This window comes from Nilaparvata lugens, chromosome X (genome assembly GCF_014356525.2).
Source record: "Nilaparvata lugens isolate BPH chromosome X, ASM1435652v1, whole genome shotgun sequence".
Lineage (NCBI taxonomy): Eukaryota > Metazoa > Arthropoda > Insecta > Hemiptera > Delphacidae > Nilaparvata > Nilaparvata lugens.
In genome coordinates this window covers 8,717,271-8,742,901 of record NC_052518.1, presented here as the reverse complement: position 1 = coordinate 8,742,901, position 25,631 = coordinate 8,717,271, and the positions used below count along the sequence as shown (strand labels likewise).

At 32.5% G+C, this 25,631-nt stretch overlaps 1 protein-coding gene across 1 annotated transcript in view; it reads left to right on the top strand.

Annotated features, from left to right (window-relative positions):
- LOC111064506 (transcription factor AP-2-epsilon) overlaps positions 1-25,631 on the top strand; it is a 156,702-nt gene that overhangs the window by 8,770 nt on the left and 122,301 nt on the right. The window contains exon 2 of the mRNA XM_039442353.1: positions 21,139-21,423. Coding sequence (XP_039298287.1) covers positions 21,361-21,423 — 63 coding nt within the window. The 5' untranslated portion in view covers positions 21,139-21,360. The remainder of the gene's footprint in view (positions 1-21,138; positions 21,424-25,631) is intronic.

Below are 25,631 nucleotides of genomic sequence, written 5' to 3'. Positions count from 1 at the left end.
AATTCTAATGGCATGATGCTTCAATCTGAAAGGTCTTGTGCTTGAACAACAATAATAGGCTACTTCTAATTTATTATCTGAGAAAAACGAGGAGTTTGTTGGTGACGTTGAGTAAGATGTTTCCTTCTTCGAGGATATTGAAGGTGCTTCTGAAGTCGACAATGTTTAGTTATTTCAATTTTTGGCAAATAAATTTCAAATTTCAATTTTTGGCAAATAAATTTCAAATTTCAATTTTCAAATAGTTTCAGGATTGTATTTTCAATCTTCCAAAGTACAAAAGTTATTATAAAGCTGTATGGCCGCTACCTGACTTTTTTATGCATGATTGATATAGTAAAAATATTATATTAGTTGGCCAATATGTTTCGCTATTCAAAAAAACCTATTGCAATACTTTATCAGATTGCCACTGTGCACCTTGAGCAGTGCAAAGTACCACTTGCTTTGCGAATTTATTTAACAAGCAACGCGACTTTTATCAAAACCTTGTGATATTTCAATGATTTCATAGTTTCTCAAAATGATCATTCCATCAAGTATTCCGAATTCTAACAGCCTAGGTTGGAAGTCAAATAGAACTACCCACTCAATAATCAATTGAGAACTTGTAAAATATTTAAATGACTGGGCCCAAACTTTACAATATACATTTTCATGAACTTTTGTATAGAAAGTTGAGAATAGAGAAAGTTTTTCATGAATGGTTCACTCGAAAAAATCGAGAATATAAATGAACAGATATGGAAAACTGTAGGATGCACCGAAATTCTACACTTCAAGAATATACATTTTGAACTTTGCATAAAAATTTGAGAATAGAGACGGTTTTTCATGAATGGTTCAAACTTTAAAAAATCGAGAATAGAGATCATTTTCATGATCAAATATGGAACAGAGTAGGATGCACCCAAATCTTTCACTTCAAGAGTGTAGATTTTCATGAACTTTGTATAAAAGTTTGAGAATAGAGACGGTTTTTCATGAATGGTTCAAACTATAAAAAATCGAGAATATAAATCATTTTCATGATCAAATATGAAACAGAGTAGGATGCACCCAAATTTCACACTTCAAGAATTTTTTTCATGAACTTTGTATAAAAAGTTGAGAATAGAAACGTTTTTTCATGAATGGTTCAAACTTCAAAAAATCGAGAATAGAAATCATTTTCATGATCAAATATGGAACAGAGTAGGATGCACCCAAAAATTACACTTCAAGAATATAGATTGACATGAACTTTGCATGATAAATTAAGAATAGAGACGGGTTTTCATGAATGTTTCAAACTTGAAAAAATCGAGAAAAGAAATCATTTTAATGAACAAAAATATGGAACAAAGTAGGATGCCCATCTGATAGCTTTCCAGCTGCAAACCATGAAATAAACAAACCATGAAAGTACGATAGCATCGTTCAACAACGCATCTATTTTGAAGGCATTGAACGGGATTGTAGAATGGGGACAATTTATTTTAATGTAACCCCGTTGAAACGTATTCTTCCTTGAGATGCGTTATATTGGGGTACCAGCTTAATAAGGTTATTATTTTCAACAGGTGGAATCTCCATATGGACTCGTTAGAGTTGAGTATTTCTAGCCTATTAGGTTCGTCATGCTATTACGAACAATTCCATATGTCTAACTCAAATTTGATGAAAAATGAATAGTGTTTCTCAAATGACTGATTCATTTGTGGTTGTGATATTTATTAACTAGCTATAACAGTGATAGTTGATTCGATTCTGTCAAATTTCAACAAAAAAGTCATGGAGAACCCCTATTTTAAAACATAAATAGGAGAAAACTCATCAAACTAATTAAATTTCATTAGTTCTATGGTTGAATGGATAGAAAATCGAGCATTAATAATAAAGAAGAACCTCACAGAACAGGATTCTATTCTAAAAATTTTCACGGTTACAGATTGAATTAGAATAAATTTGAATAAGTTCTAGGTAATTTACCACATTTTAAAAGTCGTTCCCCTCAAGGTCATCTACGGTGAAGAAGATACATGCGTCTCTCCGCTCACATCAATAATTTAACTGGCACGTGTTATCTCTGTAAGGAATCTTCAGGTCTTTTGTCTCAAGAGTTCAGGAATTTCAAGAAGAACCGCAGAGATGTTCTATACATGAAGATTATTTATTGCAAATTTCATGGTCTCAAAGATGAAGTTCATAATGATTCATGATCTTTGTTAAGAATCTGATCTAATCATATCTATAATAATCATAGTATTATGCTCCAGTGAGATTTTATCCAGTCAGCATTCCTTATAAAACATAATCTAATTATATCTATGACAATCATAATATTCTAAATTCCGCTTCAGTGAGGCTCATTCTGGAGAGAATTCCTGGGCTATAGTGAGGTCCACGTTATATTTGCAGTGGATAAAGATAGAAGAATGGCGATTCCGATTCTCTGCATTAATTAATAATATTTCTACACTGTCAAAAACATGATTGGCATCGTTGTGGAACTAGAAAAAGATAGTACCATCGGCTTTGTCGAATGATAGACAAGGATAGCAAAAGTTGATCAAATACTGTCATTATAACGTGGACCTCACTAAGACACTAGCGTAACGTTATACCTCAAACGTTGTCCTTATGAATAACATCAATGCTAATGAATTCAACTAATGCTATAGTGAGGTTCACGTTATAATGGCAGTGTTCCATTAGCAATGGTATTGCTGTCCTTGTCTAACATTCAACAAAACGGTTAGCGCTATCTCTTTCTCGCTTTGCTTTGTTACCATATCGTCTTTAAACAATGTAGAATTAATAATTAATTAAAAAAATATTTCTTTATGAAAATTCATTATGAAATTGTTGAAAAATATAATTTTATTGTATTTTGATTATTTTTTGGTGAACGTGTTATTTTTAAGTTAAAAGTTTTTGTGTTTTTATAGAATTATTTTGTGATTTTGTAGTTTTTTTCATGCTATTACAAAAGTTTTATTATCAATCTATCTAAATTTGAAATTTAAGTTTTTAAAATTATATTTTTTTAATTAAATCTAGATTTTTTTGTTTTGTTCTGATTTCTTTAATCAGATTGATGATTTGGTGTATAAATTGAAATGGACATAATATTTGGACAATTTAAGACAAAATTAGGAAATTGGAGAAGTTTTGGGCAATAGCCTGTTTTTTCTTCTCCGACTATTGTATTGTTTGCTTTAATAAATAAATAAATTTTAAACGAGAATGAACAGATATCACATTAATAAACCTGTATCAGATACCGTCTATAGAAGGCATTGACAAGACAGAGGTTCGGCAACGTTATTCTCCCATCTTTCTCCACTGCCATTATTACGAGGACCTCACTATAAAAGAATTTCTCTAAAGCATGAGTGAATTGGCAGCTTTCGAATCGTGAAGTAAAATATAGTTTCGATTACTATTTCTTCAGGGAGGCTTAGCCTATTGAGGAATGCACTTCATAATTTTCCTTTTTATATTTGTTATAAAAAATACTGTAGCCCACCATGAAATGATATCGTATTATAAGACTTGCCATGGAACATGCAGGAGTATCTTGAAACTCGAATTAAATTAGCTCACACTGTGGAGGTTTTGATCCGACAAATATTGACGAAGCTGTTGACAAATTGACAAATCCGGTGTTGACGGTATCCGTTTAGCCGACCACTTTCAAAAGTGGTAGACACAGACCAAAGAGATTTGAAAAAAATATTTTCGATTCTCAAGACTTTGAGACTTAAGGACTCGTTATAATATTTGAAACCCCTAATGTGCGGCATTCATCCCCAAAAGGACCGTTACACGATTTCCGTCACAAATTGGGGAATTATAGAAATGTATGATACCCCCAAGTGGCGCGTTACATGATTATAGAACTACCCTGTCGATGATATACATAGATAATATATGGAACGTATCACCTACCTGATACATAGTTACATCTATGTAATATAGTTACAACAGTATCTGATCTATGAAATCTCGTTATATCCGATCCTAGTGTGATAGTAACCTTGAATCTGGCAAGACCAAAACATATAAACGTAACATAAAATCTTTACTTCACTCTCAGATCAGAAAAATCACTAATAATGATTTAATAATAATAATGTATTTATTGATTCTTCTTAACTATCACAACAATTGAAAAAACACAAAATAATTTGAATGAAAAAGACTAAGAAATTGTCAAAAAACCACTGATTTATTGATAATTAGAAAGACCGGTTTCGGTTATTACACCATTGTCAATCTCTGATAAACTAATTCTTTCAAATTATCAATAAATCAGTGGTTTTTTGACAATTTCTTAGTCTTTTTCATTCAATATGAATAATTACCACAATATCAACTTCTCAACTACACAAAAAAGAGAAAATAATTTGTATATATCATAAAAATATAAAAGTCAATACAAAAGTCATACAATATTGCTGAACTGATTTTAATTTAAATCACTAATAATAATAATAATAATAATAATAATAATAATAATAATAATAATAATAATAATATATTTATTGATTCTTCTTCACTTCCACAACAATTGAAAAAAAACACAAAATAATTTGTATACATCATAAAAATATAAAAGTCATACAATATTGCTGAACTGAATTTAATTTAAATCATTATTGGTTAGAGTGAGCTAATTTGAAATCAGAACTATGAAGAGAAATACTGATGAATGAGTTCTAATTCATTTTCAAGAGCAACGCTACGACCCTCCAAAAATCTATAGAGGACCCACCGGTTTAGAATCACTGGTATTCCATTAGTAGTATGATTTGGGTTATATTTTTGGGGGTAACTTTTCTGAAAGTAGCATAGTTCTGAATGATGGAATAAATATACTACCCTATTGGTATATTGATTCACAAAATTTATTTGATTGTGAAAACACAAATTTGAAATTGTCAACCACTTTTTATGGTTAAAAAGTGGTTGACAATTTAAAATTTGTGTTTTCATTATGGAAAAGTACCACAACATCACTCACAACACAACTGTAAGGTTATTTGATTGTATTTTTTGAAGAGAAATTTGAAATTTATTATTGTATTAATAGCAACTTACTATTTGCCGTGCTACCAAATTTGTCCAAAAAGGTTTGATAGTTCTCACCTATCACCTAAGGAAAGTTATCGGCTCCATTTACCAATATCTTGAGAAATCATGAATGGATTTAATGCTTATGAATAAGAACTCCAGTTTAGAGCAAATCAAATTATAATTTTCACAAAGCTTGGGCAATTGAAAACGCAAATACACTCAACAGAACCATTAGCTACATAAAACATAATCTTCTTACAAGCTAAATACTTATCTGTATATGTTAATTTCATTTATCTGGCTACAGGCTTCCAATATTAAACGAAATATTTAACACAAATTGAGAAAATAATGAAAAGTACACTTCACAGATGATTTAGAACATCAATGAATTTATCTGGCTACAGGCTTTCAATATTAAACGAAATATTTAACACAAATTGAGAAAATAATGAAAACTACACTTCACAGATGATTTAGAACATCAATAAATTTTATAATTGGTAGATAGATGGATAGAGAATTTATTTAGCTTCGAAATTTAATATTGTATTAATAGCACCTTACTATTACATTGGTAGATAGATAGATAGATAGATAGATAAATAGATAGGCAGATAGATAGAGAACTTATTGATCCTCGGAACAAAAACCCCAATTGCAATTTTTCAAAGCGTTAGAAAAACTCAATGACATGGCTCCAGCCAGAGTTTGTAGTTTATCTGTATTACATCATAGCAGTGTTTTTGATAAGATAGTTTCTCGAATCTATTCTACAATTATTATGCTACTGCTTCTTTGGTATATTGATGTAGGAAATTTACCCGATTGTATTTTTTTGAAGAGAAATTCAAGATTATACAAAATTTACCCGATTGTACTTTTTGAATTCGAAATTTATTATTGCGTTAATAGCGGTGTAATATCCAGAGTCTAGACGACTCAGAGGAGATGAATGGAATGTTGTAGTGAACGAACAGTGAAGAGTGTACTTAGATTCTAACGACGGGCAGACCAGCCCATTATGAGCTAAGCAACTTTTCAGTCGGTTTTATTTGATACTGGTCACACTGCTCTGATGTGCATGATGATGATGATGATTGGGAAAAAGAAAGAGTTGGAAATCTAGTCTTTTTGGCGTGAGGGTTGTGTGAAGGAGGGGGGTTGAAGGATGGTTGGGGGGGGGGTTGTTCCAGCACGCTTACTTAATCGACTTGAACGCCATCATGCTTGTTTATGGGCACGCGACGATCCTATCCTTTGAATCTCTCTGGTACAAACCTCGATAAGACGTAGACATCGATAAAATGATTCTCTATTTTTACATTCCTTGTCCTATTAGGAAAGTATTGCTTTCCAAAAAGAATTAAGGTACCCCAATTTCCAAATTTCTATACGTTCCAAGGTTCCCTGAGTGCAAAAAAGTGGTTTTTGTGTATTGGTCTGAATGTGTATGAGTGTATGTGTTTCTGTGTACACGATATCTCATCTCCCAATTAACGGAATGATTTGAAATTTGGAACTTGAGGTCCTCACAATATGAGGATATTGTGAGGTCCTCACAATATCCGACACGAACCATTTCGATCAAATGCAATTCAAGATGACGGCTAAAATGGTGGCTATCTCATCAAAAACACTGCTATGATGTAATACAGGTAAACTACAAACTCTGGCTGTAGCCATGCCATTGAGTTTTTCTTACGCTTTGAAATATTGTAATTGGGTTTTTTGTTCCGAGGATCAATAAGCTCTTTATCTATCTACCTATCAGGCTATCTATCTACAAATGGAATAGTATGGTGCTATTAATACAATATTGAATTCCGAAGTTAAATAAATTCTCTATCCATCTATCTACCAATGTAATAGTAAGGTGCTATTAATACAATATTAATTTTCAAATTTCTCTCCAAAAAAATACAATCAAGTAAATTTTGTATATCAATATACCAATGAGGTAGCATATTTAATTATTCAATCATTCAGAACTATGCTACTTTCAGGAAAGTTACCCCTAAAAATATAACCCAACTCATAATACTAAATGTAATACCAGTGATATTTATGTTCAACGGATCTCGAAAACAGCTCTAACGATTTTCACGAAATTTGGAATATAGTAGGTTTATGATATCGAAATTCGATTGCACTAGGTCTCATCCCTGGAAAAACTCGCTGAAGGACATGAAAAGGATAATTCATCCTTAGAAAAACAGATGCTGATTTCGTCGTCTGTCGAAAACAGAAGATGCGTGTGCCTGTGTGGGAGATCAGCTGTGTAATCAATTAGCTTACCGTATCTCGCGAGAAATCTAGAAATTTTAATTGACTCGATCAAAATACAGTAATATGATTTGTTGACATGAGATGGTACATATCATAATATTCAAAGTTAATCATTATTTTACAGTTCTAAGTGATTAGTGAGTGTTATTTTGTTATTCAATTTGGTATGTAAACAATCTAAATTAGAACAATTATATTTTCAAATATTTGGAAAATTTCACCTGAATTCAAGTGTATGAAATATAACCTACTTTTTGGAACATTTATAGTATATAAATCAAAATTCGGGGAAGAAACTGTTTTGGGCTGTGCTGTTAGTTCTTCCCTAATCATTTTAGAGGATTGAGTTCTGTTTATCATAAATAAATAACTAGCAAAGCTCGGTGCCCCGATATTTATAATAAATAGGAGAATGACTCCAGTAACCATTCAAATCGACTCTCCATATTTTCCATTATCTTTTTATTATTTAGTAGTACAGTACATTCCATCATGTCTTAAGCTCTTAAAGATCTGAGATTTTGAGCATAATACTTACATAATATTGTTCAAATTCAATTCGTCCAAAAAATGTAGCCTTTATTCGCCAGAACACATCTGTAACTAATAAAGAATTTGGGGCTCATATTTATCAAACAATTCAATAATTGAATAAGAGTTAACTACAACAAAATTCAAAAAGTGGATTACTAATTTATTCATAGTATATTTTTATATATAGCATTTGTTGTTATTCATTTTTCTATTATCACTATGACATTTCAATGCCAGCATAGGATGTGCATTCATCGGTACTCTAACAATGTTGGAAGAATATGTTTTCTAACCTAAATAGTTGAATAATCGACTAAATGTTGGCCCGGATATTGGATGCAAATGGGTTAATTAAATAATTGATCAGCTAGAAACCTCATAATGACAATAATTGCTCATCAAACAGTGTGGTCTATCAAGTGTCATCAACTGTGAAACTAAATACAAATATTTGAAATTCCTGTTTCCTGCGTATGGATGTAGTGGTAGAACCAGGTAGGCCTATTATGTATTTTCCATTCCTATTTTGTCAAATTATAACGATATTGTCAAAGGCCCATATACGCACCCTTATAAACCATCTCCTCGGCTTAAACGGAGAAAGATCAGATTAAACTTGAATTTTAAAAAACACTTTTGAAGTGAAATACACTTACTTTTGTAGTGACGATCGTTTCGACCAAAAGTAAGTGTATTTTCACTCCAAAAGTGTTTTTTAAAATTCAAGTTCAATTTTAACAGTGAAAAAGTATGGATATACAACAGAGAAAGATCAGATGTTCGTTTATTCCTTGAATGAAGTACATTATGATTTATTTTTTTATTCTCAACAATATGGGAGCATACGGGAAAACCCCAAAAATTGCTCCCTAATCAAAAAATAATAAATAAAATAATCACTTTACAAAGGAATCGAAAATCGAGAGAAAAAAAGAAGGAAAAAACTATTTCATATTAGTGAAGAAGAAAAAATGTTATGAGAAACTAAGTAATGATAAATGTAACTATTTCCACAAATGAACGTGGTTCAGTTTCAAACGAAGATGGTGCAAAAGGATGATAAAACAACCATGCCCTTGGCAGGAATCAAACCCACGTCACTCCAGATCACTCTGCTATGCCGGCCGGCAGATTTTTATTGTCACTGATTGCTTTTATGTAACAAACATCTTTACCTCCCTCTATTATCATCATTGAAGAAAAATCATCTTCATCTTCATCATCATTGATCTGATTACCCTTTTCTTCTTCTTTTTCTTTTTATTTTTCTCCTTCTTCTTCTCCTTATCCTCCCTCTTCTTCATTTTCTTCACCTTCATCTCCCCTCCTCAACATTATTCTTCTAATCGTCAACTCAATTTTTCTTCTTTACCATCTTCTCTTTCATTTTCTACAACTCATCCTTTTTCTTTCATTTTTCCCTTTTCTTCTACTTTTACTTCTTTCTATTGCTCTTCGACCTTTTCCACTTTCTATTTTTGATTTTTATTCATATTCTTCTTCTTATTCTTATTCTTCTTCTTTTACTTAATTTTCTTTTTTCTTCATCATCATCATCATCATTTTCTTCTTCTTCTTCTTCTTCTTCTTCTTCTTCTTCTTCTTCTTCTTCTTCTTTTTCTTTTTCTTTTTCTTTTTTCTTCTTCTTCTTCTTCTTCTTCTTCTTCTTCTTCTCCTTCTAATTTTTCTTCATCTTCCACTTTTTCTCCTTCTTCCTACATCTTCCTACTTCTTGTGGTCCATGCAAGAGGCAAGACGGCAATTTAGTTTGTTGGAATTCGTTCGTTCATAATATTTATAAATATTCAGTCGACCTCATTCGGGTCCCCTTCTTCCTCTTTCTCTCCTTCCTCCTCCTCCTCCTCTTATTCTTCTACTACTTTTCCTCCTTCTTCTTTTTCTTCAGGAGAAAGATGTAAGTTGTTCGCGGAGTTAGTAGGTAGCCATCCGGAATAGGGTTGGGTATATATGCTAACAATGTCAGAGCCGACTCTGTAATTAACTGGTAGTCAGAAGAGAGTGAGAGAGAGGGAGTGAGAGTGAGTGAGAGGGATTCTAGGGCTAGGAAAAGGGTCGACAATTATCTGCGTGTTCGGTCTACTAGCACAGAACTACTTGACACCTGTGGACCCGTGCTTGAGCTCTAGACGAATTATTATTGTTTTTCTCCATACTAATTTGTTATTTGGTGGCTGGCATAGCATACCTTGGCGCATGCGTCTCAGGTCTCGGCCACCGATATCCTAATTTGAATTCTTTCGGGCTTCCAAATTCCTTTTATCTGTTTTTTTTCTATTCTTTGTTCATTTTCTTTCCCTCTCTCTCTCTCTTTCATTTGTCCATTCTCTGTTATAAATGCGTTTTTCGTTCGACCTTTCGCCGCATGCGCTACTATAGTAAGGTCCACGTTATAATGACAGTATTTGATCAACTTTGGTTTTGCTATCCTTGTCTATTATTCGACAAAGCCGGTGGTACTATCCTTTTCTAGGTCCACAACGATGTCAATTATGTTTTTGACAGTGTAGAAATATAAATTAATTAATGCAGAGAATCGGCATCGCTATTCTTCTATCTTTATCCACTGTCATTATAACGTGGACCTCACTATAGCTCTCCTTCCTTTTCTTTCTCTTCTTTATTTCCTCCACCTATTTATACTTCTTCTTCTATTTCTGTCCATCCTTCTCTTCCTCCTTCCGTTTTTCTTCTTCCTCTTCATCCTCTTCTTGTCTTTCTACTCCTCCTCCTCAAGTTTTTTCTCCTCCTCCATTTCTTCTCTGTCTCGTTCTCATCCTACTCCATTTCCTCCTATTTTTCCACTTCTATTCCTCCGCCTCCTTCTCCTCATTGTCCTTCTACTCCTATTCCTGAATTCTTCCAATTTTCTCCTCTATCACTTCTCTTTCTAACTTTATTTCTTCCCCCTATTATTCTCCTTGTACTTGCACTTGCTCTTGCACTTCTTCTTCTTTTCCCCCATCTTCTTCTTTTTATTCTTGTTCAATGTCTTCTTCAGCATCTTCTTCTTCTTCATCTTTTTTTTCTTCACCAGTTGGCGCGAGCGCGGCCTCTAACAATATTATTTTTCCAACGTAACTTGTTATTTTTTAATTCCTGCTCTCCCTCTTTGTCGCTATCAACTCTCTCTCTCTCACGCACACTCTCTCTCTTTGTCTCTCTCCCTCTTCATCCCACACTTTCTCTCTTTGTCTCTCTCCCTCTTCATCACACACTCTCTCGGCACACTCTCTCCCTTTTCCCCTCTCTCTCTTCATCACACACTCTCTTGGTCTCTTAGTATCTCTCTCTTGGTCTCTCTCATTTGATTGTTTTTATATCAATCAAAATAAAAAATCAATCTTTATCTTTATTCTTTATTGATTCATACAATAAGTACATGATAGGGAGAGAAAAATAAGGTAACCTTGTGCTATTCCTCTCCCGAATTTAGATAAGGTTACAATCAATCAATCTCTCCCTCTCTCTTGGTCTCTCTCATGATAGAGTACTCAATCAATGTACTCAAATATACAAATAAAGTACTCAATCAATGATCTCTTGGTATTCTCTCTTTATTTGTTGCAACCAATAGTCTCTTTCCAGACGAATAATTACTCTTGCGTCTATTATTCAATGGCAAACAATTCTAAAAATTCTGATCCTTTTAATAACTTTGGTTCCAAACAAATTGCGATTCTGAATAGTGAATAGTGCACAACTGTACATTTGTCCAAATAGCGCACAATTCAAGTTTATTCAGAATACCTGTGGTGATATAAAACAGTAAATTCTAATGATAACTCATTCATGAAACGATCTCATCACTAGTATCATGGTAATGAAAATACCTCTAGAAATTAAAAATAATTCATGAAAAATCGTACAAGTTGACTACAGAAAAGCAATAACAAGATAAAATATTTGGCTAAGATCTGCGTCACACGTTAAATAATATAACAACGCTTTGGTTGCCCAACAACCAATAAAAAAATCGATCCCCTGGAAGGGTATTGTATGCTATACAATCTATCTATTTTTAAAATTTACACTATGAAATTTTCGTTTTTATTTCACCTTACTATCCATTTTTATTGAATCATACCTTATCCTCAACCTTTTTCATGTTAGGGAGAAACTTTAGGCCCTATCCTTATTGAATCTCACTTTCATCAAACGCCATGAATTTAAGCGTTCATCAGAATTTAGAAAATCGTAATTTCCACCCTCAACTCTAGTCACTCTTCATCTGCAATCAAGAATCAAGATTATTATTTGTAACAAGTCTTGTATTTGTTTTGAGAAGAGTCGTGGCTGCTCTAGAAAATAAACAACATATAAACATATCGTGAATGGAAACTGTTTACTCAATTCTTCCATACGTTTAATATTCATGGGCAAACAGTTCAAAACATTCTGATCTTATTTCAATAACATATTAATTCCCGATCAAATATTTGTAGCTAGATGCACGATCAAATCAAATTCATCTTTGAAATTATTATCAATTTGATGTGATTGAGAAATAATGTGGGAGTTAGTGTAATTCAAGCCAATTCCAGCAATCCTCCATCATTATTATATTGTCTTGTTGAATTCCTCTTCGAAATACCTTCACCCTATCATGTCCCTTTTTTGTACACAACTATCTCATTTCCTTTCTGAAACAATTTCTAGAGGCTGATGGGGGTGTGATGTGGAAGTCCTGCTTTGATATTTTGATCACGTATCCCAAAAAATTAATATCAGAAGCTATAATTTGTTCCACCTTTGTGGGGAATAAATTACTGGGAATACAGTAGCTGGAAAAGATTGGCACACCTGCCTAGCCGCGATCACGAGCTAACCTCTCATGAAAACATGATTAGGACGATAGTTTTCGTGTTCGTTGAAAAGTTGGAATGCTTTCGTAATAATTAATTCAAATTGCTTTCAAAAACTAGATGCCTTATCCTGGGTGACGACAGATGAACAATGTAATATTCATTCTTTCTTTCATTACAATCTAGAAGCAATCATTCATTGAACTATTGTTCAAGTAAAATCAACTTTAGTAAATTGCCTAAAGATGGAAATTACTGAGATATTGCATTTATTCAAATGCCAATGAATTAATAATTATTATTATTCAACGAAAATCCGAATTAAATGCTGTAATTGCTTTAAGGCTGTACGGTACATTTTTTTAAATTTAAATTGAATAATCATTTTCAATATAATTGTTAAGATCATTATAAGAGTTGGAAAAAGTGGCAACTGAAATTTTTAAGAGGTCCAATAAGCAAGTTATGGGTCTTGAAGTGCTAAATCCGTTTTCTTTCCAGATCATAAACGGTTTCGATTATATTAACAGAACTTCTCTTAAAAATTCAAAAAAATGTTTCTTTTAAACTAAAACATTTTATTCCCCATATTGTTCATAAATAAATTTTTTTTTTTTTTTAAATTCGATAAGTTGCGAAAATAAGGAAATTAGAACAAAGCCGAACACTGAATGTATTAAAAAAACTGCAATGAAAAATTCGAAACCGTTTATGATCTGGAAAGAAAACGGAGTTTTAGCATTTCAACAACCCATAACTCGCTTATTAGACCACTTAAAAATGTCAGTTGCCACTTTTTCTCACTCTTATCATGATCTTAACAATTATATTGAGAAAGATTATCCAATTTAAATAAAAAAAGTCTACCGAACAGCCTTAAAGTGAGAAGTGAAATCATAACCTCTTTTTTCGAAACTTTTATCCATCAAAATTTGGGAGAAAGACAGTTGCCTGTTGTCTTCTCCCAATCATATTATATTTTAATTATGATTTGTGACTGTCAATGGAATAAATAAATCACCCTGAAGACTTCTGCTACTACAAATATTGACAACAGGGTTACCCTGTTACAACTAGATGATAATTCGATGAGCGCTACTATTCAAAAATTATTTGTCAGCCCGGGAATCGAACCCGGTACCTCCTAAATGCCCGTCAGGAATACTTACCCTTACACCAAACTGACAATCCCTGGATAGCAACGCTCATTTTATACGAAGCCATAACAGCCAGCTAGTCTACAGATGGAAATTAATGAGATTTTGCATTTATTCAAATGTCAATGAAATAATAATTATTAGTAAACGAAAATCAAAATCATTAGAAATTGTGATCACAGCATTTAATTTGGATTTTCGTTCTCCTGTTGTAGACACTACGCAGCTGTTTACTACAGCTGTGTGGTATGTGGCTATAAGTAGGTACTAGATTGTACAATAATATTTCAGATGTTTTTTTCAAAAAAAAAAAGCTGCTCAATCATAGAATATCATCCAATATTCAAACCTGCTTTGTACAGAGGAATGTAATTTAAAATTGGGGAAACAATATTCTTGAATCATTATGCATGCCAATTTTTTTATCTCTCTGAAAGCAGACATAACGTAATTGATTTCAGAAATCATTTCATTGATCCTTGGTCATATATGTAATAAGCACTTGAGTCTAAAACTGCAGTTTTGAGAAAATGGAGTCCAAAGTTTTCTTGTATGTTCAAACATAATTTTCAAAAATATTTTTGATCCTAACTCAATGAAGCTTACAAAGTAGTTTCAAAATACACTTATTCATGATTCTATTATTCCTAAGTAATGAACCTTAGTGTCCGGTTTCCCATTAGAGAACTTTGGACTATATACGGCGAGGTGGAACTACCCTTGGGTCTCCCCACCATTCAAAGACATACGCTAATAATAATAATGAACAAATAAAAAAACTACTGATTTAATTATGACTTGAGTCATTTGGTCCATGAAAATATATGACATAAGTGGACTTATGTGGACTTATAAGTCATTTTATCAATGATACTTCACACCAACAATAAGCATCTTTCACATTTTCAAACTAACTACAGTAAAGTGTTTATACCCAGCCATAGATTTCCAAAATTCATCTGCAATACCTGACTTGAGATGTTTTAATGGTCTTCATAACGGAAGTGGGACTGAAGTGGTTTTACCAAAGTATAGATCTCAAAATTCCACATCCGGATGTGAAATTATCTTATTAATTTCTTTAAAAAGTGGACTTGAGTACTTGTGTCAAATTACCAAGGAATTATTATTTTTAGTAAATCTCTGTCAGTCTTCATTGTATAAGCATATGATTCGAAAGTAACTTTTCTTGGTAAGGGTTACTTTTATTTATTTCGAAATTGAAAATATCAAAGAACCCACTTTTAAAACGCTGCTTTATTACTCACGACATGTTTCTACAAATTGATGCCATTTTCAAGTGAGTGCCAACTTGGCTCACTTGAGTTACTCACGACATATTAATGCCATTTTCAAGTGAGTGAGTAATAAAGTTAACTTTTTGTGTAGTTGAGAAGTTGATATTGTGATAATTATTCATATTGAATGAAAAAGACTAAGAAATTGTCAAAAAACACAGATTTATTGATACTTAGAAAAACCGGTTTCGGTTATTACACAATTGACAATCTCTGAGTTTCTACTTTCAGAGAAACTCAGAGATTGACAATGGTGTAATAACCAAAACCGGTCTTTCTAAGTATCAATAGATCTGTGGTTTTTTGGACAATTTCTTAGTCTTTTTCATTCGATAATAAAGTTAAGTTTTAGAAAAGGGTTCTATGATTTTTTTTAATTTCCAGATGAATCGATAGGTTTTCTATCAACTTGTTAGTGCAGTTAAGCCCCGCAAACACACATCGATTTTGTTCGTACGATATTTTGTCGTCCTTATGAATTATTCTATCAGGTTAAACGGAACTTGACAAACACCATCTGTTTAATCTAATTGAATTTATAAGGACGGAAAAATACCGTACGAAAAAAATTGAGGTGTGTGTGTGGGGCTCTATAGTGAGGTTCACGTTATAATGGCAGTGGAGGAAGATAGGAGAAAAACGTTGCCGAACCTCTGTCTTGTCAATGCCTTCTAGCTGATACAGATTTATTGATGCAATATTACTGTTCATCCTCGTTTAAAATAATCAATTATATTTTATTAAGCAAGAAATTATATTTTCCAATAATTTCATAATGAATTTTCTTAACTGAGTTGAAATATTTTGTTAATTAATTATTAATCCTACATTCTTAAAAGACGATCTGGCAAACAAAGCAAAGCGAGAAAGAGATAGCTCTATTAACTTTGTTGAATTATAGACATGGATAGCAATACCATTGCTAATCAAACACTGCCATTATAACGTGGACTTTACTATAGTAGACCTAATCTAGGTCTAACGAGGATGAACAGTAATATTACATCAATAAACCTGTATCAGCTAGAAGGCATTGACAAGACAGAGGTTCGGCAACGTTTTTCGCCTATCTTTCTCCATTGCCATTATAACGTGGACCTCACTATAGAGCTCCACACACACACCTCGATTTATGTTCGTACGGTATTCTTCCGTCCTTATAAATTCAATTATTATATTATTATTATTATTATTATTATATTACCTTAGTCTCTAGATTATTGATTATTAATTATAATTTCTTTTTTTATACATTGTTTTTGACAATAAAAAGTTATTATTATTATTATTATTAAATTAGATTCAGGTCTCAACTCACACTTACGCGACTCAGGTCGAGAAGAGACTCGACTCTTGTCGAGAGCATGTGTTTTCAAATGGTGACGTCGCGGAGACTAGAATCGACTGGTCTGAGTGTCACCATTTGGAAACACATGCTCTCGACTAGAGTCGAGTCTCTTCTCGACCTGAGTCGTGTAAGTGTTAGTTGAGCCTCAATGTACTATATTGTTTCAAAATAGATTTTCATGAATTATTATTATTAGCGTTTGGCTTTGAATGGTGGGGAGACCCAAGGGTAGTTCCACCTCGCCGTATATAATAGTCCAAAGTTCCCTAATGGGAAACCGGACACTATGGTTATAGTGAGCACAATACTTTAAATTTACACTTTTCACTTCTGAATAAAGTTCATTTTGATGTTAAAAAGTCCAAACATATACAAAACCGAAACAAAACACAAAACCACTTATTTTCATGAATAACTCAATTCGTTGGAAAAAGATTTTAAGAGATGCTATGTGAGAAAACTGTGAGGGCTGTTGTGTGCATGTATGCGCATATTGCTCAGCAAGAATAATGATTAACAGCCATAGAAGAAGAGTTTATTGATCCGTATGTTGGAGTCTGGAAAACGTTGAGTGGGAGGACCATGTTTGTTTTCGATGAATATGTTTTAGGGGAAGATGACAAGAAAAGTGATATGAGCGTCGAAATTGATTGGCCAGTCATTATATGTTCAAGATGAAATTCGATACACGTGTACTTACGATACATGCAAAATTAATTAAATCATACACCACTGTTTGTAAAGAAGATATTGCCGAGAGGTGATGAAGACCAATCACACGAGCTTATTTGTTTGTGAGGGTATTTTGTTTAACCGGGAATGAAATCAAGAATGGGTGGTAAGTATTAATAATTTAATCGCTGATTAGACGCTCTATTTGCTCAGAACTGAAAATTGATATTGTAGGAGCTTATGGGAATATGCTGTGTCAGTCTTCGGACAGAGCTCAGGCGGAGCAGATGTTTAGTGAGAGAATTCTCTGATAGCCTGCTTGTTACTGTTTAGACATCTGAAACTGTAAGGTTGGTTTAGCGGACGATAACGTGAGTAATAGCCCGAATCGTTTACAAGAAACATTTTAATTCTTCACTGTTGATTGAGTGGAATTTCAATCCAATTTGTTGAGTCGATTTGAACATTTCTTTGATGACGTAAGCCCTGCACACACAAATCAATTTCTGTTCTTACGGTATTTTCTGTCCTTATTTATTTTTGATTGTGATTTTTTTGTGTATTGATTTGATTTCTTTCATGTATATTGTATTGTGTTGATTTGGATGAAATTGATTGATTGATTGAAATTTTATTAGATTAAACAGATTATTTCAAACAGATCTACTGATTTTCAAATCTAGTGATTTTTCTTTCAGGTTTTTTATTGTTTCCTTTCACTGAATTAATATATTCCATCTTCCTTTTTCCTGAAAATTTAAAATATCTAGATTTTTCAAACACTCGGCCTCTGCGCACAGGTTTTTTAACCTTGCTTATTTTAATTGTATTATATAGTTCAATACTGTGTATTATTATTATAATGTATTTCTAATTTATAAGTTTTTATCTTTTGTTACTATTATTTAGGATAAATAAACGATTTTGATTTTGATTTTTTTTTAGATGATGTGAGTCAAGTTCCGTTGAATCTGATATCATACGAACAAAAATCGATGTGTATATGCGGGGTTGTACGGTAACACAATCAATTTTTATAAAACATGATGGCAACTTATTGGCTCCTTTTCCAAATAAATATTCTTGAATTGAAAGATTATTCTACGAATGAAAAAACAGCTGCACATTGAAAATAAGGCTGGAAAATTCCTCTACTATGTTAGAAGAAGAGTTGTATGTTCAAAATTAATAAAAGAGGGAGAAATAATGGGAAAGTCAAAGAAATATGGACGAGGTGGAAAATAGAGTTTTGATCATGTTTTAGTCGACAAACTTTCCCTCATACGTATTTATGACCAAATTGATCTAAATTGTAATTTCCAAACCTGTTATACAATATAATCTAGACTGCAGTGTGTTCTCTAACTGATTTTGAGGTGGGTTTTCCGAGTCAACAAGCCGTATTGGCTGTGAATTTTTTGCTATCTGCAGCTTCAATATTATAAAGATTTTACAGAAGATAAACTTGATAAATTTATTCTCACAGTTGTTGATCACATAATGTGAAGTTTCAAAAAATTAGTCAGTATATATATTTATGTGTGAAGCGGTAATCAATTCTTTCTCATTATATCATTTATTTCTAAATTCTGGAAGTGTCTAGTCGTCCAATGAGATTTGATATTTAGAATGTTGAAGCACTATGAAGTATGTTGCACTACACATGTTGAAGTATGTTAGATTGTTAACCATCATATTTTTATCCACTCCAAAGTACATGCATTGCATATTATTATTTATTGTAATACATATTGAATTTTATTGCTTGATGTACTATATAATCAATAGAAGCAATAAACAAGAATGTACTAAAAGCAATACTTCTTTATTATCATCATATTTTTCCGTTAGGGCTACTCTTGAATAGAAATATAAAAAAATTAAAAAAGGTACTTCGATTTTCATTTCTTTATTATTAAACACACTGAAGAAGTTACAATACTATAAAACCATGAATGAGTTTTTGTATAAATGTGAAAAGAAATGAGAATATTCCCTATTATTCAATGAGTTTTCCATTATTTCTTATCATGTATTCGTTGGAAACCTTCTAATCTCTATAAATGATCTGCAACATATGCATAACTCATTAGTTAACAATGGATTGAAAGGGAGGCGGTAGCTTGCTCTATTCTATTGTACCACCAGCCAAATAATACAACCGTTTTAAAAGAATTTTCTAGGGAAAAACCCATTACAACTTCAAAATCCCCTCAGGATTTTTATGAAACGAGAGTCTACCCTCCTGTTCTTGAGACACTAATCACCCATTGATAACTTTACATGAGTATTTTGGAAAACGTCTTACAAAAAGAGTTCCATGCCAATTTAGTTATCCTTTTCTGCTAATTACGGATTCCCAGAAACTTTCTAGTTTGTACTTAATTGTTAATGGGATGAGTTTACTTAATAGAGTTGGGAACCTTCAGGAACAGAAGTCAGGATTGAGTAGGTAGTCAGTCATTCCTAGTGACCAGTGCCAGAGTGCATTTAGTGCATAGAGTTCTGAGGATCCACTGCTTGATAAACCGAAGTTTCGTATAATAATTTTGTAGGCTTCTTCACGAGATTTCGTTTTATCTTTGAAGGTAATTTATAACTACTGTTTCATATTGATTTATCCATAGCAATAATGCTTCTTGATTATAACACAAACCTAATAGTAAAATCGTTCCATCTAAATTTCCTTAAAAAATAACATAAACCGAAGTCTCGTATAATAATTTTATAGGCTTCTTCACGAGATTTCGTTTCATCTTTGAAGGTAATTGATAACTACTGTTTCAAATTCATCCAAATATTGGTTTAGTAATAATGCTTCTTGATTATAACTCAAACCTAATAGTAAAATCTTTCCATCTAAATTTCCTTAGAAAATAACATAAACCGAAGTCTCGTATAATAATTCTGTAGACTTCTTCACAAGATTTCGTTTTATCTTTGAAGGTAATTCATAACTATTGTTTTATATTTATCAATTAATTAATTTATCCAAAGCCGTAACGCTTCTTGACGATCACTCAAACCTAACACAGAAATCTTTCAATCCCAATTTTTAGGACCGAAAAATTGGACACATACTTCATAATACGCTGTTAAATTTTTCGCAGAGGAATTTATCATTGAACTTCTTTCTAATTGAACTTTTCTATCATTGAAATCCTTAGACTTGTTAATCTAAGACTTAGCGATCGATCAGTTGAATATAATCTATACAAATACGCTCACTATCTGAAATTATGGTTTTATTTTCCACTCAAGTTCGATCCTTCCACTATTACAGCCTGAAAAACCAACCATTTTTTCAGTTAGTGTGTTTTTCAATAATTCGATTAGGAATTTAAGCAGTATTGGGCAAATGCCTGTTGTTTTCTACCTGGATTGTATTTGCATATGGATAAATAAATAAATAATGAACCGTAAATGAGTTGATGGTAGTGGAATAAGTATGCTCGGAAATTGTACTATCCATGTAAAATGTTTGTACCGTATTCTACTTATTATCCTTTCTCAACTCTCTTCTTCAAAATCAAATAAATTTATTTCACAAAATCAGGATAACAATGTTATAAATATTTGGAGTCTCCCACAAGATTATAAATAATGGTATGTGTGAAGACAACTAGGAATAATATTAGGAATCTATTAGGAATCCTATATTAGGAATAATATTTGTGTGTGTGAAGGAACTTGTTTTGCTTTGAGTGTACCAAATCTGATCAAACTTGTGTATACAGTTTATTAATTTGAATAAAAATATAAATCTCAGTACCCTTTAAAATTATATTGTCACAACATGTTTCGGACACTGGAAATTACTTGAAAATGGCCTTAGTGTCCAAAACATTTTGTGAAAAAATAATTTAAAAGGGTACTGAGATTTATATTTTTATTTATATTAAAAGTAGCCCTAAAGAAAAAAGACATAGTTTATTAATTCTATGATTCCTTTACAGGTGATTCTCCAAGGGAACTCAAGTCACAATGGAAAAAACAAACAGCAATCAGTGGACAATCAGTAAACCGGGAACTTGATTCAGTTTTGAGAACATTTACAGCAACTGAACTGGCTGCTAGCTGAAATTGCGGCAATTATTCAATTATAGTTCCAAGTGTTTGGAGTGTGAAAAGTGCAAAAACTTTGTGGACTGTCAACTCCAGGTGTCATCATCATCATCATGACATTCAGATGTGTTCCTGCCTTCCAGCCTCTCAGCTCCGCTGACTGTAGTGCCCCTTGGGTGAGTGGAAGACACAAATTATTACATTTTTGTGTGAAAAATATCATGTGGATTTGAAATGTTTTTTGCAACTCTAAAACTCTGCTCTCCCATGAATTCCTGTACTATTGATAGTGTTTGTTTGATACTACAGATACACACATTACACACAACAGTTCAATTATATATCTTTGTTATTTATTTATTTATAATTTCTACAAAGTAGCACTGATTGGGAGAGAAAAACTAAGGATACTCCTTGTACTATTTCTCTCCTAAATTTAGATAACAAGTCCGAAATAGGGTTATGGTTTCACTTTTCTAAAATTTAGTCCATTTTCACTTAAAAACAACTAAAACTAAGAATTTTAAATTTTGACGGTTAAAAACAGAATAAAAAACAAAAATATCACACTCAAATCACTATTAATTAATTGGAACTTTTTTGCGAAATTTGACAAAATTTAGAACCAGAAAAACACAACTCACTATTCAGTACAGCTGATTGAATTCTATGAACATTCTCTTATTCCAATTTCTAGATGTGCAATTATCTTATTCCAAAAGTCAAATTCTAGTTCTAGCTATTGCCAGAATTCAGTTCGTTAATCACGTTCTTCAATAGTTCAAGAATTTCAACTGTTTTTTGCACCTCTAAAACTCTGCTCTCCCATGAATTCCTGTACTATTGATAATTTATCTGATACTGCAGATATACACAATAGATCATTTGAATAAACGCTAGCAATTATCATCTTCAAAGTCCAATTCTAGTTTTATCTATTGCCAGAATTCAGTTCGATAATCAAGTGCTTCCATAGTTCAAGAATTTCAACTGTTTTTCGCACTTCTAAAACTCTGCTCTCCCATGAATTCCTGTACTATTGATAATTTAACTGATACTGCAGATATACACAATAGATCATTTGAATAAACGCTAGCAAGTAACTTAGTCTAAGTCTAATTCTAGATCTAGCTATCACTTTAATTCAGTTTAATAAACAAGTGCTCCCGTAGTTCGAGTTTCCGTCAAATTAGTGCTTAATCCATCAGCTTATACAGCTGAATCGACCTCTAGTATTAGCATTGCTAACTTTTATTCAATCAACCCATTATTTTCACAGACTGGAAAAATTCAGTGTCTCTAGTGGAATTTCTTTTTTGCTTGGTTAAGATTAGATTGAATTTCTTCGTTTGTTACGCAGATTAAAATATTGTGCTTTCTTATATATACTAGTTTTATAATAATATTTTAAACAGGAAACACGATACAGATAGAGGAAAAACACTCAGGAACTTACATTATTTACCGGAAATTTTCGATGGCTTTGCCAACCTTCCTTATGCCGTGCAGGCTTATTATACTAGTATAACTTATAACTTATATATACTAGTATATACCTATACAGGTCTTATACTTATATATATACTTATACAGGCCTACTATGGAGCAGATTTTTCTGTAAATTTATGAGATATGCACTGAAGAAACGTTAAACACATATGATATAAAAAGATGGAATTTCAAATCACAATAACACTGTTTTGTATCTACAAAATACTAGTATATACAGGTCTTATACTTATATATATACTTATACAGGCCTACAATGGAGCAGATTTTTCTGTAAATTTATAAGATATGCACTGAAGAATAGTTGAACACATAGCCTATGATTTGAAAAGATGAAATTTCAAAGCATAATAACATTATTTTTATTGGTGAAGGTTCAAACCGATATGTCGTCCATTCTATGAAATGCGTTCACAGAAATCGTGAAAATACTATTGATGCATATTAAAGTGTTTACACGTTAAAAAAATGTTTATTTCCCAAAAACTACTACAAAAATATTAGATAGTTTACAATTACATACAATAGTTAGTTTAAGAAATTTCTTATAATGTGTCTTCCACATGTTTAGTGTTTTTTAATAGTGTTTAGCAGAATGATGTTAGTGTGAACACCTCCATAAGAGAGAATAATAGCAAACTAATTTTAGTGTGAATACTCCCATAAGAAGCAATGTCTTTTGTCAATTTCTGTTACTATGCAGACTTGAGCATCAGAGACATAATTATGCAGATAGATGTAGATCTCTGTTGCAACCGGTTGCAACATTCGAACACCTGGAGGCAATTTTCCTCCATCTGCATACGTCAACTGCATACGTCTGTCTGCTGCGCGTTCGATACATAACATAGTAGAAGTATCAACCCTTGACGCTCTCAACAAATTGTATGACTTGGTCCTCCACTCTTGTATCCAGCATTTCTGGCTATCACAATAATTTTCCTCTACAGCTCTGATTGACGAAATTGTAATTCTCGCGCTTCAGGTTCAGATCTCATATCCTGAATAGATGAATCTCGCCAAAAGGCATGAACGCTATTGTATCCAGTATTGCTGGATATTACTATTCAGCTTATTTTTTATTTTTAGTAGAATCAGGATGCGATTGGTGGATGATTCAAAGTACGGCTGTTGGTTAAATCAACTACTTAAATCAAAACAATCACTTTTGTCATTGAAAAATTTTGTGAATGTGTTTGAAAAAACTTTTTGCCTGCTCACGATAACTAGATAAAATTACACAACTGAATCGAATCCTATAGTGAGGTCCACGTTATAATGACAGTATTTGATCAACTTTGGTTTTGCTATCCTTGTCTATCATTCGACAAAGACGGTGGTACTATCCTTTTCTACGTTCACAACGATGACAATTATGTTTTTGACAGTGTAGAAATATAATTAGTTGACGCAGAGAATCGGCATCGCTATTCTTCGATCTTTATTCACTGCCATTATAACGTGGACCACACTATAGTATTCACAATATTTATTGCTAGCTTTTATCTAATCGACCTGTTCTACTGTATTGTCTGTAACATATACATAGTACTTTTTGTGAAGCTGAGAAGTTGATATTATGGTAAATTGGTAATTATTCATATTAAATAAAAAGACTAAGAAATTGTCAAAAATCACAGATTTTATTTATAGTTGAAACAGAGTTTATCAGAGATTGACAATGGTGTAACAATCAGAACCGGTCTCTTTAACTATCAATGAAATCTGTGGTTTTTGACAATTTCTTAGTCTTTTTATTTAATATACATTGAATTGAATTGAATTGAATTTATTGCCAAAATTACAAATACATATTTGTACAATATCAATTAAAAGAGTATACATTACAAATAGACATTAATTTTAACTTGAGTATAACAATATTATCAATGTAATATTTGGCACTGCCAACATAACAAACCTTGTGTGTTGGCAGTGAGTGGCAGTTCACTTATTCTGCTTCAAGTACTTTATATACAATTCAAATTTTATAATGTTAAAGAAAGTATTACAGTAATTTACAAAAATCACAAAAGCATTGTATGTTTATTGTAGATGAATATTCCAATTCAATCGATTTGAAAAATAGTTATGATTGAGGAAGGATATAATTCATTTTTATTCAGGAATGATACATAGCTACATAGTGATACATATTACTGCGTGCGAATGATCCAAAGGGAAAATTTATTTATTTATTTACAATGCGAATGACACTAATGTAATAACATTGGCAGATAAAATAATAAAATGTGAAGAGAAGGGCTAAAACACTTGAGAACAATTGATTAGCAACCCTTTAAGAGTACCTATTAGGTATAAAAACCCAGTCTGGTGAGAGGTTCAAGATTCAGTCTGATTTTACCGAGGTTCCCACGCGCAGCTTTCACGAAAATGGGACGATATCGACTCCAAAAGTCTGGATGTTTTCGAAAGTGTGCCGCCTACGACGCCTAGATCAGGAGAGAAAGAGAGAGAGGGAATGGGAGAGAGATTGTGAGAAGACATTGAGAGAAAGAAGACGTGTAATCAAATAAAGACCGAGCACTGCTAATCATATAACCGGCAAAAGATCTTGTGTCTAGAAGGTCCTAACAAAGTAATAGGTCTTAAGTGTAGCGCCGACCTTTAAGGGAGGAGGGGAATGGAGGAGGAAGAGGAGGAGGAGGAGGAGGATGCAATTCTCTGGCTCTAGAAGGAGGGTAAATTCGAAAAAATCGTTTGGAATTGCGGGATGTTTCATTTTTTCCACTCAAACTAGTGAGTGTTTCGCCGAAATTCCCGGTCTTCTTCTCCGGCTTTGATCGGTCAATTTTTTCCTCTTCATAGAAGTAAGTCTATATAAACACGGCTGAAGAATAAAAATGATATGGTT